Here is an 18,307-nt window from a genome sequence, read left to right as displayed (position 1 = left end):
GTTGGAGATTCATGATCCTTGAGGTCCCTTCCAACCCTGGCCGTTCTGTGATTCCAGCTGGCTCCCATGACATTGATCAAAGAGCTCTGGGCCTGCTCATTCAGCCACATTTCAGTCCAGCTCACTGTGCACCTATCTGACCCGTCCTTTGTGAGGAAGTTAGGGCAGCCTACTAAAGCATGTCTTGTAAAACTTTTATATTTAAAACATTGTAATACTCTAATATTGGAATAATGGTGTGTAATTCTTTTCTTTCAAGATTTTTTTACATGCTTTTAAAGAAATTTGGATGTGATTTTTGTGTAAGAGCTACTAACATTTCAGCCATTTGTTTCATGTATATTGTGTTGAATATGTTCTCGTAAGATACTGTCATCCTGTTTTGGTTATACTAAAGTAGAAATGAAAATAGCACTGATATCAAAACTTAATTGCTAAAATATTGTATGACGACCCTCAGCTCTGTTGAATGTGATGATCTTTACAAATTCTGAATTCTACATCATATTGAATTCCAGATCTTATTGAATCTGTTTGAAGGCATTCACAGTAGTTTTTAGAAAGCCTTTTTATGAGGGTGCCATTCATAGTGAAATCTCACCCAGCAGGCTGCTTGTAAGGGCAGTGGGAGTGCTTGAACACCAGCTTTCTGCTCGTGTTGAAGCCAGTGAGATCTTTAAATTGTCCACCTCCTTGAAATGGGAATAACGCTCTTTATGTATCTGCATAGGAATCCAGGTGCCTATTTTAAGGCCACTAGGCTAAAATTTTTAGATTATTATATATACTTATGTATATACACATATAATTTCAGAGAGTTTGTACAGTGTAAGTGCCCCATGCTTTTTTATTCATGCAGTTTGTTACCCATACCACACATCAACTGTGCTTTAACTAATTTTTTCTAATGTCTGTGCCTTTGTAGATTAAGTACAAGGAGAGTATTGGAAAAGGAACTCCAATTCCTGATCTCCCAGAAGTGAAACGTGTCAAGGAGACGCAGAAGCACATCAGCTCGGTAGTGGCCAATATTTTCTACTTACCTCTATATAACATCTCAGAGCTCAGTCTTCAGCCTCTGGTAGTGTTTATGGGTATATTTTTGTTGTTGAAAGGAGAATAGATCCCTTAAATCCCTTCTTCTGCAGCAGGAAGTTGAATTTTGCAGCCATCGTTACAGCTAAATCACTTCCCTGCATTATTTCTGTGACCACAGAAATAAAATAAAGAAATACACAGAGGAGAGCTTATTGTTCCAAAAAAATGGAGCAGCTAGAGAGAAAGAAGTAAATTGGAGTCTCTTTTTGTAGTCAAAGAACCTAGCAACAGTTATAAATGGAAAAAAATATCTGCTCTTCCCATATTTACGTAATTGTAGATTCTGATGATCAAATCCAGTTCTCCTAACTTTGAGCCAGCATCTCCTACAGCCTTACTTTGCTCTCTCAATGCAGTATTGAGGGAGAGTATAGTCTTTTGATTGTTGGTACCTTGGATGTTTGCTATACAATAGGATGCCATAGAATGAATGTCTTATGATTTACTACTCCTGATGTTAAGTAGTTTCTCTCTTATGCTTTTAATGATAATATTGATTTTTACAGCTCACTAGTGCATAGCAGTTGGTTTTTCAAACTGTGCTTCATTTTTCTAACCTTCAAGTTACATCATTTGTTCTCTCTTTCTGTGTATCCTTTATTTTTGTATTATTTTTTCTTGTTTCAACGTCAGCAAGTAGTGAAATGCAGTTTGCAATTGTTTTATGAATTTTCAAGTACTGCTAGTGCATTTGTAATGTATTCCTGCACAATTAGATTTTAGACCAAACCTCTTCTATACGTTTTGTGTCATAGGAAATGCAATAGTCAAACAGTTGTAGATTAAATAAAATAAATTTCAGCCAGAGGGTGGTGAGGCACTGGAACAGGTTGCCCAAGGAGGCTGTGGATGCCCCATCCCTGCAGGCATTCAAGGCCAGGCTGGATGTGGCTCTGGGCAGCCTGGGCTGCTGGTTGGTGACCTGCACACAGCAGGGGGTTGGAAATGGATGAGCATTGTGCTCCTTTGCAACCCAGGCCATTCTGTGAAATAGGGAAACGTGAGCACTAGGACTCAGTGGTGTTTCTCACTTGAAACGAGATGTTGATTTTTCTGGAGTTAGATATTAAAATGAAGTGGATTACACAACTAAGTGCAGCTGTTTGCTAACAAACAAAGCTCCCAAAATGTTCAGTGCCTGAGAAATAGTACTGTTACTATTCTAAACTAAGATGAAAAGCAAAGACTACCTATATTTTATGCCAGATTAGCAGCAGAGTAATCAAATGTGTATCCTATTATAGTGAAGTAATCCACTGACTTCAGTGTGTTGAGGCTCCTAAATGTGGACATCAGGTACTTTGCTTAAATCCATACTCAGTAAAAGAAATGTTGTGCATGTTTGTGTCCCAGGTTGTATTTATCTGCTGACCAGGTAAAGTGCCTGTCCAAGTGTTCTGGGGAAGGGACACATCTCATCTTTCTGGGTGCTTGTATTCTGCAGGTCTTGTACAAAGAGGAGCTGGGGACAGGTATCCCAACACCTGTAACTCCAGAAATAGAGAGAGTCAGACGCAATCAAGAACACATTAGCTCGGTATTTAAGATAAAGATTATAAATCATTTTTGTGTAACATCCTAACACGTACTCCCTTTTTCCTCAACGATTTAAAATCTCACCTCACCCCACTCCTTTCTTCTCTCTGGCAATATTTTTAACTCAGTTCTTTCTCCTTTTTGTGCTTTAACTTTTTGGAGTGATTTACAACTTTACATGCATTTCTTTTTTAAGAACCAAAACCTTTATAAGCTGTGAAAACAATTTGGTGTTCCTCTCCGTGTTTAACCCTTTATCTCCTGGGATATGTACCCATATTTACAAAATAATCAGCCACTTCCTTAATATTCACCTCTAGAACAAGCGTGCAATTAATGAAAAAGTGACCCTAACGCTAAACATAACTCACAGAACAGTGAGATGTAATTGTTTTGCTTATGTTGAATGCTGGTTTTCGTTTGTTCTTTGTTTGGTTGGTTTTTTTTTGTCTGGAAATTCTCTTGTACCTCATAGGTGTCATACAAAGAGGGCTTAGGGATGGGCATCCCAACCCCGGTCACTCCAGAGATGGAGAGAGTCAAACGCAACCAGGAGAACATTAGCTCGGTATAGCCCTATAAAGCAAGCCCCACCCCTGAGACTGCAAATCCCATCCCTTTAACTGCTCCATATTAATTTTTTCTTTCAATTTGGTTATGAATTTGAACAACCCTTTCCTTAATCAAGTCACTAAAACTTGCCAGTATCCTTACATTGTATTTTTTTTTTCCCCCCTCAGTCTAGCATAACTGCCATTAAATTATCCCAGCTGTGAGATTCAACCCCTCATTTACTTAAATCAGTTAAGCAGTGCCTTATTTCTTCTTCCCACTGACACAGTGACAGTGTGGGTGACTCCTCCATAGCAAAGCTGATCCTTCTAATGCTCTTCAGACTCACCCTGCTGGTGCAGTGCTAAAGCAAAATGAACTCTTAATGCTTCCTGAAGCAAAGCAGACTAATGAAGCCAGAGTGTGTCTGCGTGTTTTTGCTTGTTGGATGCTTTCTTGTGTCCTGCAGGTCTGTGTAAGAAAACCTGGTGGCATCCCTTTATCACTGTAATGTGAATAATGGAGAAAATTGCACAGATAAGGGGAAATGACTTTCTATGGCATGTGGCAATGCATTTCTATCCAGAATTACTTCTGTTTCTGGCACGTTCCAGTCAAGTCACCGTGCACAGTTTGAAGTGCCCTACTTCATAGCTTTCTTGTTTATTTCTCTTTCAATTGCAGTGACTTAGGGCTGATTGTGACTCTGACATGATAGATACCAAGTTCTGACCTGAACTGAGGACATTTATAGTAAAATTCAGAGAAGCCCCCGTAGTCACACTTGGTGTGCTACATTTCATTGTGATCACCTCTGTTCTCTTTAATACTTGTGAGGGGCAGTCCCAGAGGGAAAGCTGACCATTAAGCTCTTTTGTTTAAGTAAGCAGACTGACTTCCTTGTGGAAGGAAGCAGAACTGCAGAAGCGTTAGCCATTAGCTGATTATTTTATTGACTTTTTTCTGCTAGCTTTTGAACAAGGCTGTGACAAAACTGTATTTGTCATACTTGGAGGTTTCACTGTATTAAATTTCTTTTCTTCTCTCTCTCTCTCTCCTTGCCCCATCCCCCTCCTTTCCTTTTTTTTCCTTACAAACACCCCACAAACCCTACAAAACCAAACGAACCCTACCTCCCTGTTGCCACACAGGTGTTGTACAGAGAGGGGCTGGGAATTGGAACCCCAGTGCCTGTGACCCCTGAGATGGAGAGGGTCAAACGCAACCAGGAAATCTTTAGCTCGGTACTCTTCCCTAATTCCAGACAGATGTTCCCTGTAACTTCATTTTAGAAGAACTTTGTAACACCTGCAAATGTTCTGATCTCTGGAATTAACTTACAGTGACGCTCCCTTTGTGCTGTTAAAATTTCTTATATTTTTATCCAAAAGTTTTCAAGGATTTTTCTAATAACCGTAACACTTAATGCTTCACATCCTTTAAAACTTTTATTTTTCTGATTTTTATTTTCTTAAAAATTACTGCTTCCACTGTTTGCTCAGTTCATTGTTCTAATGCTTTATTGCTGTGTAAAAGCATCCCTAGGACCTTTCAGGAGCTTGGAAGCGTCCCCCTGGATTGATGACAATTGTTACCTGATTTACAATTCCTAATTTTTCCCTCTTTCTAGTGGACGTTGTGGGCATACAAATTAACTATGCTGCTCTGCATCCCTCAGAGATACATTCTGTGTTTTATACTTTTTTACGCTGCTGTGTTACCGTACAGGTGGTGTACAAAGAGAACGTGGGGATGGGGACCCCCACCCCTGTCACTCCTGAGATTGAGAGAGCCAAACGCAATCAAGAACACATTAGCTCGGTATCTTAGTTTGAAAAGAAGAAAATTCCCTTCTGATCCAGTTAAAAACACTTTTAACACCCAGAGTTACCCCTGTTCCCCTGTAATCAACTGACACCAAGAGCAGTGTCCCATTCCCTTGTTTTGCTGTTGATTCCTGCATAATGGTTACTTACCCCATTTTTTATTCCTATGTTTTGGTTAGTTCTCTTAATTGTGGTAATTTTGGATTCTGTGTCCCAATCTATTTTTTTTCACTCTGAACATTGATTTTCTTTCCTGTCTGCTTTTCCTTTCATTATTTGCTTCAATCCTTGGTTCTTGGTTTGATTTTGCTGTGTGTTAAAACAAAGCTGTCTCTGCTCTGATGCAGACCGTGGGATGAGCTCAGTGCCCTGATAGGTGTTGGTGATGTTAATGGTTGGGGTTGAAGGAAGCAAAAATTGTTCCTTAGTTCCTTTTGTGTTGTGCTTCACATCTCTGAAGAAGTTTTTACCATGGCTGCCCAATGGCAGCACCAGGCCTGCAGCCCTGCTGGAAGCAGTTGGGCTGGGCACAAAGCCATGGCACTGGGCTGTTCTACAGGGAGAGGAAGGTTACAAGCAAGGCAGGGCAGCACTGCTTTTTGTTTCTTGTGGGCTTCTTTTTTTGTTATTCCATCAGATTTGCAGCCCAGAAAACCACCTCTCTTGTGTTCCACTTGGTCCCTCAGCCAGCAGTGTGTTACTGTTGTCTGCTTGTTGTTCTTTTCTCATGGCCATATTGTCCACAGGTGTTGTACAAAGAGAACGTGGGGATGGGGACCCCCACCCCTGTCACTCCTGAGATTGAGAGAGTGAAACGCAATCAAGAACACGTTAGCTCGGTATCTTAGTTTCAAAAGAAGAAAATTCCCTTCTGATCCAGTTAAAAACACTTTTAACACCCAGAGTTACCCCTGTTCCCCTGTAATCAACTGACACCAAGAGCAGTGTCCCATTCCCTTGTTTTGATGTTGTTTCCTACATAATGGTTACTTACTCCATTTTTATTCCTATGTTTTGATTAGTTCTTTTAATTATGATAACTTTTGGATGCTGTGTTCCAGTATTTTTTTACTGTGAACATTGGTTTTCTTTACTATCTGCTTTTCCTTTCATTATTTGCTTCAATCCTTGGTTCTTGGTTTGATTTTGCTGTGTGTTAAAACAAAGCTGTCTCTGCTCTGATGCAGACCATGGGATGAGCTCAGTACCCTGATAGGTGTTGGTGATGTTAGTGGTTGGGGTTGAAGGAAGCAAAAATTGTTCCTTAGTTCCTTTTGTGTTGTGCTTCACACCTTCTTCCTTGAGGAGCTCATTACCATGGCTGCCCAATGGCAGCACCAGGCCTGCAGCCCTGCTGGAACCACTTGGGCTGGGCACAAAGCCATGGCACTGGGCTGTTCTACAGGGAGAGGAAGGTTGCAAGCAAGGCAGGGCAGAACTGCTTTTTGATTGCTGTGGGTTTTTTTGTTATTCCATCAGATTTGCAGCCCAGAAAACCACCTCTCTTGTGTTCCACTTGGTCCCTCAGCCAGCAGTGTGTTACTGTTGTCTGCTTGTTGTTCTTTTCTCATGGCCATATTGTCCACAGGTGTTGTACAAAGAGAACGTGGGGATGGGAACCCCCACCCCTGTCACTCCTGAGATTGAGAGAGCCAAACGCAATCAAGAACACGTTAGCTCGGTATCTTAGTTTCAAAAGCAGAAACCTTCCTTCTGACTTACGTCTAAATAATTTTAACACCCAAAGTTTCTTTTTCCCTTATAATCAATCTAAAAAGAAATTTCCTTTTCCCTTTGAGATTTTGTCCCTGAGTAATCATTACTTACATCATTCTTGTTCCTCTGATTTGATCTCACAATCTCAATGATAATAATAACTTTTGGATCCCACCTTTCTCTTGACTCTGATCACCTTTAAACTTTTTTTGTTCTTAAATTATATCAGATTTTTCCTTTTTTAATCACCTCAATCCTCAGTGTTATCTCGTGTGGTTTTTCTCCTGATTTTGTCTCCTTTCCCTTTAAAAACTGCACTATTTGTGGTGTGATCCCAGCCGGTGGGAATGAGCTCTGTGTCATGGTGCTCTGATAGGGGCTGGTTTAACCTGCTGTGTGTGCTCTGCTTTTAGAATGGGTAAATGAAACAGAGTTATTCCTTTGTTCCTTTCTGGTCGTCTTTATGGCCTTCTTCCTTTAGGAAGTCATCTTCTACTATTGCAGGGAGGTTTTCTTATAGGTCCAGAGCAGCAAACTCTTTGCAAAGCATGTCATCCTTATGAGGAAGGTTGTAATGTTTCATTCCAAGCTTGGGCTCAGGGCAACCTTGAATCACGCTGGGTCTCTTTTCCCATTAAGCTGTGTGCTGCTGTTGTTTGTCCGTTCCTTCCGGTGTTTTAACATAGCCGTGTTACCCACAGGTGTTGTACAAAGAGGAGCTGGGGACAGGGACCCCAATACCTGTCACTCCTGAAGTTGAGAGAGTCAAACGCAATCAAGAACACATTAGCTCGGTACTTGGTGGGGGAAAAGATGTGTTCCCTTAACTTCCCATCAACTGAACTGTTTAATCTTTATTAAAAACGGAACGGCTCCTCTCCTTCCTTCCACGTAATCAGTTTAATCGAGTTAAAAAATCCTCCTTTCTCTTTCACTGTATTTTGCAGTGTTACTTACGCTCCACATCTTCACGTGTGTAATTATTTACATGATCCTAAATATCTTTAACCATTTTGCTCCCTGTTTCAACTTCCTTTTAATATATACTCGTGTGTGCTGTGTTCTTGCGGGGTTTTTTTTGTAATTGCTTTCCCATGTAATGCTCTTGTCATGGAATCAGGAGGATTCCAGCAGGCTCTGAAGGCTGTCTAGAAGCTTCCCTCACCACGGAGGTGCATTTGCTCTGTTATGGTGACATCTTCTGGGTTGGCTTTGTTGTACCTGTAAGATAAAGGCATGGACACGTTTGCCATCAGACCCTACAATCCAAGCCTTCAGGGCAGCTTCTAGGGCGCGAGAGAGCAGATGGCTATCCCCAAGACTCAGCTATTTGGCTTTGTGTGGGACGTGATGATTTCTAGGCTCTGATTTCTTTTGGATGCTTCTTGTTGCTGTGCAGGTGTTGTACAAAGAGAGCGTGGGGACGGGGACCCCCACCCCCATCACTCCAGAGATGGAGAGGGTCAAACGCAACCAAGAGATCTGTAGCTCGGTACTTTGCCAAGACAAAACAGCTCCTTTAACTCGACTGAAACGAACAGCTTAACCGTTTTAATAAGTGGGCCTTGTGACACTTACTGGGAAATAATGCTGACCCTGGCTCTAAAGCCATTTTAATAAGCCATCACTTCTTACCGTGGCTTCCTGTGGTTTACGTTGACTGTGTGAACTTGGTGCAGTTTTATTGGTTTTAAGGCTTATTTTAACGCCCCGTTCTAATCCTAAGAACTTATAACAAACGGTTCCTTTATTTTCTCTGCAGTGCTGATTACTTTATTATAATTTAAATCTCCATAACATCCTCAGCACAGTGTTTTGTAGTCTCATTTACAGTACTTACTTGTCTACTGAGTCATCACCGTATGCCAGGCCCTACTTCTCTACTAAAATATTGCTGTGTACCTCGAAATATATCTATAATACCTTGGCCCTGTGCTAATAAATACAAGGAAAAGATGCCTTTGTGTTTGTCTACGGAGAGAGCTGTTTGTTTACTGTTGGCTCCTTTCTTATGTCTCATAGGTGTTGTATAAGGAGAACATAGGGAAAGCCACCCCAACCCCTGTGACTCCTGAGATGGAGAGAGTCAAACGCAATCAAGAGATCATTAGCTCGGTACTCTTACAGGAAACCAATTCCTAAAGACCTGATGTCTTTAACACACAGTAGCAGTTTTACTTACCTGTGCTTCCTAACTCTTAAAAACAACAACAACCCTGTCAGGTAGCATGAACACCCCCAGTTTGTGCTTGCAAACGAGTTGTAATCTCTCCTGTTTAACACTATCTGAAGCAGGATTTAACTAGATTTAACTAGAATGTTTTGACCTCTGATTTATTATTATTTTTTTAAGGCCATTGTTTCTGTGCAATTTCTTTAACTATTTCTTACAACTGTCTTGCTTTTACACACAGTTGATAATGGGTGAATGGCAAAGCTCCCATTGCTTCTTTCAGGAATCGCAGCGGCCCCACATCTAACCCCTTAGAAGCGTAATAACCCAGAAGCTGTTATTTGTACGTGGTTGGTTGTGGTTTCTGTGCTGCTGGAAGTACGTTCTTAATGATATTTGGATACTCCCTTGTATCCTATAGGTTTTGTACAAGGAAAATGTGGGGAAAGTGACCCCAACACCAATCACTCCAGAGATGGAGAGAGTCAAACGCAATCAAGAAATCATTAGCTCGGTACCTTGCAAATAGATATTTTTTCCCCTTTGTGTCTACAGTAATTGTTAATCAAGTAACATTCTAACTACGTACTGAACACTGATTTTAATTTAAAAAATAGATTTGTTTCTGCCAGTTAATCTCTCCCTTTCTAAAATAAACTTGGCTTTAGTGTTAACATTCTGATCCAAAAATGTAGGAGCTCTCTACAGCTCAGTTTGTCTCACTTGGGCTCTATCCAGCCACCACCAGCAGAACTGCTGTCCCTGGGAGAAGTGACACTCAGCTCCATCTCTCTGTGCTGTGTCTGTAAGCTGTTGTTGTCCTTGCAGGGGCATTTGGGTTTAGTGGGAGAAAACCCAACCCCCAAACCCAAACATGGGGAAAACCCCAGCTGAGATGCATTGCTTAAGGTGACCTTAACCAGAATCCCACCTGGTGGTACCAGGGATGTTTTTAGGTAGGACACCCAGCAGTCAGGGTTTAGGCACAGAGAGAATCCTCTCCTTGGCCTGGATCCTGACCAGCGGGGTAGATAGAACAGTCCTTAGTTCTCGGGGTCACTGGTGGCTTCCTTGAGCCTGTGGAGCCAAGGTCACAGCTGTAGCTGGATAGAGCCCTTCAGTTTAACCCAAACAAACAGTTGTAACAAGCTTCTCTTTTCCAGTTTCTTTTTCTGACCCCTCCCACTAGCTCTGGATGTTTGGCTTTTTGCGGTGATCCGTACTGTAATCTGCCATTACTGCTTTGAATTTTGATAACGACGTAATTCCCTGTGTTCGAATCCTTTGGAATGTTCTTGCTTTTTTGTGAGATGCCGGATACGTGTTCTGTATCCCACAGGTGTTGTACAAAGAGAACTTGGGGCGAGCAACCCCCACCCCTATCACTCCTGAGATGGAGAGAGTGAAACGCAATCAAGAACAGATTAGCTCGGTATTGTCCACAAGATGTGAAGGGGCTAAGACAGAGATGTTCTCTTTTTGAATGACTTAATGCCTGTTTTTCATTTAACCCTCTAATTTTTCCCCTCAGATGTAGAAACTTATCATGTCAAATTATAGTACGTCTATATTTTTCATCACTTAACTTTGTAATATTTTTTCCTCACTTATTTTTTCCCTTCCATAACGAATGGTGTTCATTCTAAAACCAGCCACGACAGTTGTAATCTGTACACTTGTGACGTTGCTTTGTGGTCTGTAGGTTGTGTACAAGGAAGGCTTAGGGAAGGCGACCCCCACACCGGTCACTCCCGAGATGGAGCGAGTCAGACGCAACCAGGAACAAATTAGCTCGGTACTGAAAGAGGAAGATACCTGCCTTAGAGTAAAAATAACCCTTGTGAAGAAAATCCACTTCTAATTTAGCCCCATTCTCTCTCTCTGTTCCATGTTTTTACCTATTTACTTTCCCCTTTTCTCGCTTTCGCTCAAGCAAATAACTTCCTAGCAGCTTTAGATCTTTTCTATCCCTGCTTACCCAGTAACAGCATCAGAGAACGAGCTGCTGGGTTAGCTGCTCTGACTTGTATGCACGTTACGTACTCTGTAGGTGTTGTACAAAGAACAGCTGGCAAAAGGAACCCCAACCCCGATGACCCCTGAGATGGAGAGAGCGAAGCGCAACCAGGAAAACATCAGCTCAGTAAGTCCTTCAGTATATTAAAAACAGCAGTCCTCCAGTTTGGTCATTCCTTTATGACTACGGGAGTGGCAGCATTTAGGCTTTCCTCCCTCTCTTCCTTTCCCTCCCTCCCCCCTCCTTTCCTTCCTCTCTCCCCTCTCCCTTTTCTTCTTCTCTCTCTCTTTTCTTTTTATTCCTTTCTTTCTTTTTCTCCCTCCCTCTTGTATTCTCCCCACCTTTTACCTTGTACTCTCTTCCTTTTTCTGGCTGCAGGTCCTTTACTCAGACAGCTTCCGAAAACAAGTACAAGGCAAAGCTGCTTATGTTCTGGACACACCTGAAATGCGGCGTGTGCGGGAGACACAGAAACACATCTCTACAGTAAGAGCACTTCTCTGTACGTCTGTTACTTAAAGACTTTGTTCCTGAGATGCAACAGGGCTGCCTTTTTGGGAACAATACATATTTATCAGTGACAGACCAGTTTTACCCTGGTGAAAGAAGATCTTCAGGAGGGCATTGGCCCTCTGCAAGGAATTCACTTGATAGTAGCAGAAAACAAACAGGACTAACATTTTTTTTCCATGACAGGTGAAATACCATGAAGATTTTGAGAAAAACAAAGGTACTTTCACACCTGTAGTCACTGACCCCATAACAGAACGTGTGAAGAAGAACATGCAGGACTTCAGTGACATCAGCTACAGAGGCATTCAGAGACGAGTGGTACAAATGGAGCAGAAGCGCGTGGACCAGGACCAGGAGAATCTGACAGGTAAGCACAAACTGCACTGCTTCATTTACACAGAACACAAGATGACCTTGAAAAATTGTTTTATTTAAGCTCAACGGTATCATCAGTTTATATTTACCATTAATTGAAGCTGGTGGCCTTATCAAAGCTTCCTGTGTCTCTCCCAGCCCTATGGCTTTTGTCTAGTAGATGCCAGATTTGGATTGTCATTTCTTAACTGTATTTTTAAGCAGCTCACCTCAAAGTTTTCACCACCAACACCTCTGCAATACAGCTTTGATGAGCATAAATGATCAGCTTCTGCTTTCCTTCCCCTGTATGTTTCTACTCCCATTTTGGACCTCTCTGTGCTGCCCTGGCTCTCCAGGACATGCCTGGACTCCAGCTCCTCAGTCATTTCTCTTGCAGGTCTTCGTGTGTGGCGCACAAATCCCGGCTCTGTCTTTGACTACGACCCTGCAGAGGACAACATTCAGTCCAGGAGCTTACACATGATCTCAGGTTGGCTCCACTCTGTACTGTTCATGCAAATCCAACAGGAAAACTAACTGCTTGGGACACTGAAGTTCAGTTCTAAGGTCTTTCTCTGTGTGGGGATGCAAGTAAAGGCTAACATGCTTATTTCAGACACTACGTTAGCAGTGATTTCCAAAGTTATACATGGGCACAGTTCTAATGGGAATTAGTGGCAGTGAGAAGAAAGGAGAGGAGAAACTGCTCCATAGGGCTGGTGCTCACAAAGTTCATCGTAATAAATATGCAAGTGCTCCCCCAGCACAGGGCTGTACAGGACTCACAGCTCCACAGACAGCACAGCCTGTAACCCTTGCCTCTTTTTTAGCTCCCAAAGTGCTGTACCTCAGTTCTCTTCCCTGCCAGAAGTGCCACAACAGCATGGGGCCATCGCTTTGCTCTTAGGCAGCTGACAAAGGGAAGCAAGCAGTAATTTGAGTACAAATTTTGGATACAGCAAGCACAAGAGTGGGAGAAGAACAAACCTGGATATTAGAAATAAAGAAGGAACATAAGAACTGTGCTTTTTTTTTTTTTGTGCTTAGCAAGGCCCAGTAACCGTTTCTGCCCACACAGATGCTGGCTGGCAGCTCCCTGCTTTGTTTCTCACATTGTAACAAACTGGTTTTCTCCTGGCAGTCCAAGCACAGCGCCGCAGCAGGGAGCACTCCCGCTCTGCCAGTGCCCTGAGCATCAGCGGAGGGGATGAGAAATCAGAGCCCTCGGAGGGATTGAATCAGCACCTGTCCTACTACAGCAACGAAGGCTTCTTCACCACCACTGCCACAGGTATGAGAACAAAGCTGCAGTTCCTCACAGCTGGGGCCAGACAGGGCCCAGCCCCTCTGCTGGGACAGGACTCACAGCTGGAGCACAGGAGTGCTGAGCTTTGGGCCTGACCAACTGCAGTTGTAGTGCTGTGGATAAAGGGCAGGTCTGATCACCTCCTGACCCATCAGTATCCTTAGCCAGAGCAGCTGCGCTCCCCTGCCAGTTCCATAACAAATAAAAGCATTAAACTGTAAACTAAACATTTTTTTTCTCCTTTCATAGTGGGTTATAAACATGCTAAGACCATAGAGCTGCCACAACAACGGTCAGCCTCTGTTGCCACTCAGCAAACCACCGTGTCATCAGTTCCTTCCCACCCATCCACTGCTGGGGTAAGTAGCTCTGGGCCCCTGCACTGCCCCTCCCCAGCTCATAGCAGCTTGAGTGAGCAGGGCTGGTGTTCATCCAGGAGAGACTAGAAGAATCCACAGGCTGAGGTTAGCTGCAAAACCAGCTGAAGGTGCAGCAGCTCTGTTGTTTAGCAGCAGACCCTTAGCTTGAAAGCTTAATCTTACATTTTCTCTCTCCCAGAGAAGTCAGACCCTGCAGCTGTGGCTGGAGCTAATCTGAGCTGGCTAATTGTTTAAACACTGGTACTCAAATACAAGGTTTGGCCTAACTAAAGCACAAAGGCACAAGGTGGGGGGCTGGCTGCCCCTCTCAGAACCAAGGAGGCTGCAACTGCCTCAAAGGAATGCAAAAAGAAAAATACCTTATAAAGACTGGACATTCAAAATGTGTATTTGCACTATTCTGTGACCTGAAACCAGGATATTTAAGAGCCCAGCCAAAACTACCACCATTGGTGGTACTTCTCAGTACTGCCATCAGTCACAGCTTCACCTGCCCTCCACGTAGTTTGACTCTGACCAAAACCTAACAGCAGTGATACAACAACTCTTAATTAATTTCCCCCTCTTTATTCCAATTAACAGAAGACATACCGGGCCATGTATGACTACACAGCAGCCGACGCTGACGAGGTTTCCTTCAAGGATGGTGACACGATTGTCAACGTGCAAGCCATTGATGAAGGCTGGATGTATGGGACCGTGCAGAGAACTGGCAAGACAGGTATGCTGCCAGCCAACTACGTGGAGGCTGTGTGAGCCAGAGAACAGCCCTCCCCAGGCACAGCCATTTCCCGCTGTCAGCAACAGAACTTTCTAACACCGAAGCACTGCACTGTCTTCCATGGTGAGTGGTAGTGCTTTACAAACCAGCATGGGGAGAAAAAAAAAAATAATAATACACAACAAAATACTCCTGAAACTTCCCTTCAAATTATTTCTGAAAACTGCCTGCAGGCACCACCTGGTGCTGCTCACGAGAGCTGCCTTGCTTCTGGTGTCCAAAACCTTTTTGAAATTGCCTACATCTTCATTTAAAACATTTAAGCATACAATACTATCAGCATGTTTTAAGCAATGCCAAAAATCACAACATAGTTCAGTATCACTGAGCTTTTGTACCTGTACTGGAGACTATGACTACCAACCATTACTTCATTCATTCTCCCATCAGGAGAGAATCTTTGTGAGCTACTCTGAAACTTTCAAACATGTTTGTTTTCCATGTAAGCTTAGGATCTCAAACCAAGGTTTATCTGGAGGGGAGGTGGTAAAAAAAAAGAGGAGGGGGGAAATCTCACAAAGCAAAAGCCTCTTCTGTCTGCTTGCTGAGCTCTTATGCAGATGTTTTTCTGTTCTGGGGTCAAAAGTTGTTACTTGTAAATTAGTGACTAAATAAAGCTCATGTTTCCGCAGCATTTGATGTTTTACTTCACTCTGAAGACTGCAAATTTATCTTAAAACAATCCTGCTTCATTCAGAAAGAGAGCAATCCAGGATGCAGCAGTCCCAGCAAGGTGAAAAAACTAGACAATTATTTCACACCCAGACATGGTGGTTATTTGTTTGGTAGCACATGGTACCAGCCAGCCTCCAAAGATGAAAGCAGGAAAACACTCAATTCTATCTTGGACAAAGCTTACAAAGTGAGCTCATAGCAGGAAGATTTGCAACTTTAACCCCAAGGCCTTTGTTTAAAGAGAATTCACAGCATAGTGTGGTGTACACAGCCAGCTTGCAAGGAAAACATTTCTGTTCCTGGAGCCAAAAGATGATTAAACCTGAGGAAGTATATTTGGAAGCAGTGTTATCAGAGAAACAAGAAAACCTCCAGCCACTCACCACTGGTAATGATCACATTAGTCCTTTAAGACATCTCTGTCTTGCTCATTACTTTCTGAGCTGCAGAACAGGGTGCAGATGGGATCCTGCTGCTCAGATTCACCTCAGTCTTTGCTGCCCCACTCACCCCTGCCTCAGGCAGCACTGATGGCCTTCCAAGCTTCCTCCTAACCTTGACATTCCAAAGCAACTCTGAGGAAGGGATGAACAATTTAGAAGCAATTTGTTTCGTTTAAGCTTAAAGATTAACATTAACAACTTTGGAAACTAATTGCTCTTTTATTTGCACATGTTGAAGAAGTTCTAACACCTGGAGCAATTCCTTTCCATAAGTGTCCAATATATACAAATTAGATTTCAGGAGTAAAAACGGAGAACTCTGAAGGTCTCTGAGAAGCAGCAGTGCATTCCGTGCAATTAAAAACCATAAATTAACCAACATTTGCAATCACAAGCCTATACATAATATACAAAGAACCCACGTCAAATTCATTTATTTCCACAAAGGGAAAAGGGTCTTCTCCATCACAGGAGAGCTGCTGCAAACAAAGCTGTTAGAACACAGGAAAAGGCCAACAAGTTCTGCAAAGTCTCTCACTCCCAACGTTGCTTTTGTCACCAGCTTTAGTGTGATCTGATAACAGCACGCTGTCCCGCTGTCAGCAGGGAACTGAGCAGAGCTCAGTACAGAAGTGCTGAAGGGTTCCAGCAGCTCTGAAGGAAGCAGACACGGGCAGCACGAGCAGAGCTGTGAGAGCCGTCTCTCGCCATATAGATTGAGTTTACAGCAGTAAGAACACTTTTCGGATTTGAAAAAAATAATTTAACTACTCTGTTAGTTTGGTTTCACAGTCTTTGCTATTGCACAACTTGATCAAGTTTTCTTTCACTACCTGAAGGAGATATGCATAGCAATGTAATAGAAATCTCTCTAATAAACTATCCTACAAGTTACAAAAGAACAAACGGGAGAAGAAAAGCATGATACATTTTGATCATATAGGTGTTAAAAAATCTTCTATCGTACAAAACATACAGCTCAAGGATTAACTCACCAGTAAGAAAACTACGCTTTGTGGAAAAACTTGTAAGAAAATCCTCCTTACTCAGGAATTCTAAGCAACTACTCAGCACTGTCGTGGGGTGGTGACCTCCATCGGGACCGCAGGGTTCTCATGATGCAGTCTGTCATGCTGGCAAGTTTCTCCTGCATCTCAAACAGGCGGCTGCCGGGGTAGCTGCGGAGATCTTCGGAGGTGAACTGAGCAGCCAGCACATCCAGCTGGCTCAGAAGATCTGCAGGGGGTGGGCTGCTGCTGCTCAGGGCAATGGGCTCACCCAGATCTGCAAAGGAAGGCAGGGTGGGCAGTCAGGGTGTGGGGTCTCAACCACGAGCATTGCTGTGCCACAGTGGGATGCTGCAGTTTGTTCTGTATTAAATAATACATTCAAACAGTCTACAAAGTATCAGAAAGAGCGAGCTTCTGACAAGGGCACCCCTAAGAACTAAACACTGCCTCTTCTTTATAGGGATCTACATTGTGTTTGATGAGGGTTAGGCAATAAAAATAAGAACAGACAATCAAAATAGTGTTATTCACGCACTGCCAGTGCTCTTTGAGATGTGTTATCCAAAGAAAGTCCACTTTAAACCACTCGCTGGAGTCACTCCTGAGTTCTCTGTTCTCTGCTCAACCAAATGCCTCAAACGTCTTACAGGAAAAACTGATTCCTCTGCTGAAACTGTAAGGCCAAACCCCAGAATCCATGTAAACAAAAAAACCCAGGCCCCAAAATCCAAACTGGGTATTCCAAACTGGGTATTCCAAACTGGGTATCCTGGGAAACAGCCAAAACACCTGCAGGCATCTCCTCAGGCCCACAGTCCACTTTGTTCCTGAGCACACCCAGAACTGCAGCAGGGCCTGCAGCATCAAACAGCTCAGTTGGAACATGGGCTGAGATGGATGTGCAAAAGCAGAGAACTCAGAGCCCTGCTGAACACAGAGTTCTAGGGAAAAACAAAGCACATCTTGCCCTCAACAGTTTTAAAAAGTTCCAAAATGCCACTACTGGAGGGCTTCGGGATGTGATTAACTCAACTCATCCCTTCAGACTAGCTAGCAGCTTCCCAAAAGAAATCAAGCGTTTCATTAGCAGGGAATGAAAGCAGTGACAGCCAGACCCTAAGTAACATGCAGGCAAGTTACCTGTTGCAAGTTTTTCCTCATCCACAGGAGGAGATTTATCCCCTGCACTGTTTACTGTTCTCTCCACATCTTCGAGCGCTCCAATTTCTTCACACCCTCGAGATTTTACCTGAGGATTTTTCAGAGAGAACAAAAGTTCAGAACTATACAGCAGGATGTGCTTTAACTGTGCAACAAGTACAGTCATTCCCACTGTGAGTGCCCAAACACTGTGCCCCAAATGCCCACCGTGGGCAGGTATCACAGCTTAAAGTGCTTTCACTAGTAAGAAAAATACATTATTCACGATGAGTGTTTGTTAGTAGTTCATTAGGTTACTTCTGGCTTCTTGGGAACCAGGATTAATTAAGCTTTACCTGTTGCTCGTGATATCCTCGAAGAGCTTTTTTAACATTGGAAACTTTAGGAGAACGGATGGGAAGAGTTTTGATTTCTGATGCTGTCAGAGTACTGAGATCTCCCACTGTCTTTATGTTCTTCGCTCGAATGAGCTGCCCCAGACCTCTGGCACTGCAGCAAAGAAAAGCTGGTTAATTAATTAGATCCACCTCCATCCTCCTTGGTGTGGTACAGCAGGAAGTGCTCTTACATGAACATCAATTTACATTCACATAAATAAAGGAAAATAAAATGCAAATGACATTTTTGTTTGCAGAAACACACCTTCTTGCAATGCATCCAAAACTCATCAGATAGTGGTATTCTGAAGGCACACATCAGTGGAAAGAAGCAGAATACAGCAGGAAAAGGCCATTCAGAGCAGTTTCCAATACAAGCCTTTTTT

General features: G+C 42.9%; 1 protein-coding gene and 1 long non-coding RNA gene across 11 annotated transcripts; one reads left to right on the top strand and one right to left on the bottom strand.

The window, feature by feature from the left end:
• Positions 1-924: 924 nt before the first annotated feature.
• Positions 925-14,886, top strand: LOC109368623 (nebulin-like). Of its 10 annotated transcripts, XM_019617286.2 has the most exons (20): positions 925-1,018; positions 2,543-2,635; positions 3,110-3,202; positions 4,338-4,430; positions 4,915-5,007; positions 5,759-5,851; positions 6,601-6,693; positions 7,430-7,522; positions 8,128-8,220; positions 8,751-8,843; positions 9,323-9,415; positions 10,241-10,333; positions 10,604-10,696; positions 10,952-11,044; positions 11,297-11,404; positions 11,615-11,798; positions 12,186-12,278; positions 12,930-13,079; positions 13,344-13,453; positions 14,057-14,886. In XM_019617286.2, exons 3-20 carry the CDS (start codon positions 3,134-3,136, stop codon positions 14,228-14,230), a joined length of 1,911 nt encoding a protein of 636 aa, XP_019472831.1. In that variant the 5' UTR covers positions 925-1,018; positions 2,543-2,635; positions 3,110-3,133; the 3' UTR covers positions 14,231-14,886. The 10 variants fall into 10 exon arrangements, with proteins under 10 accessions (XP_019472831.1, XP_019472832.1, XP_019472834.1 ...); XM_019617287.1 differs by lacking the exon at positions 4,338-4,430; XM_019617289.1 differs by lacking the exon at positions 4,915-5,007.
• LOC104911821 lies at positions 14,801-18,168 on the bottom strand. Its single transcript, XR_794185.3, has 3 exons — positions 17,880-18,168; positions 17,524-17,632; positions 14,801-16,657 (listed from the first exon to the last, which is right to left on the bottom strand). It is a non-coding gene; the product is annotated as an uncharacterized LOC104911821 (long non-coding RNA).
• Between the last annotated feature and the right edge of the window lie 139 nt (positions 18,169-18,307).

Source organism: Meleagris gallopavo, chromosome 7 (assembly GCF_000146605.3).
Source record: "Meleagris gallopavo isolate NT-WF06-2002-E0010 breed Aviagen turkey brand Nicholas breeding stock chromosome 7, Turkey_5.1, whole genome shotgun sequence".
NCBI lineage: Eukaryota > Metazoa > Chordata > Aves > Galliformes > Phasianidae > Meleagris > Meleagris gallopavo.
This window is presented reverse-complemented; position numbering and strand designations above follow the sequence as displayed.

Excerpts from the sequence above, each read along its gene's own strand:
- LOC109368623 (XM_019617286.2), top strand. The coding sequence starts at position 3,134 with ATGGGCATCCCAACCCCGGTCACTCCAGAGATGGAGAGAGTCAAACGC. Across the intron at positions 5,008-5,758 it reads ATCAAGAACACATTAGCTCG|GTGTTGTACAAAGAGAACGT; the intron begins GTATCTTAGTTT and ends TATTGTCCACAG. Across the intron at positions 7,523-8,127 it reads ATCAAGAACACATTAGCTCG|GTGTTGTACAAAGAGAGCGT; the intron begins GTACTTGGTGGG and ends GTTGCTGTGCAG.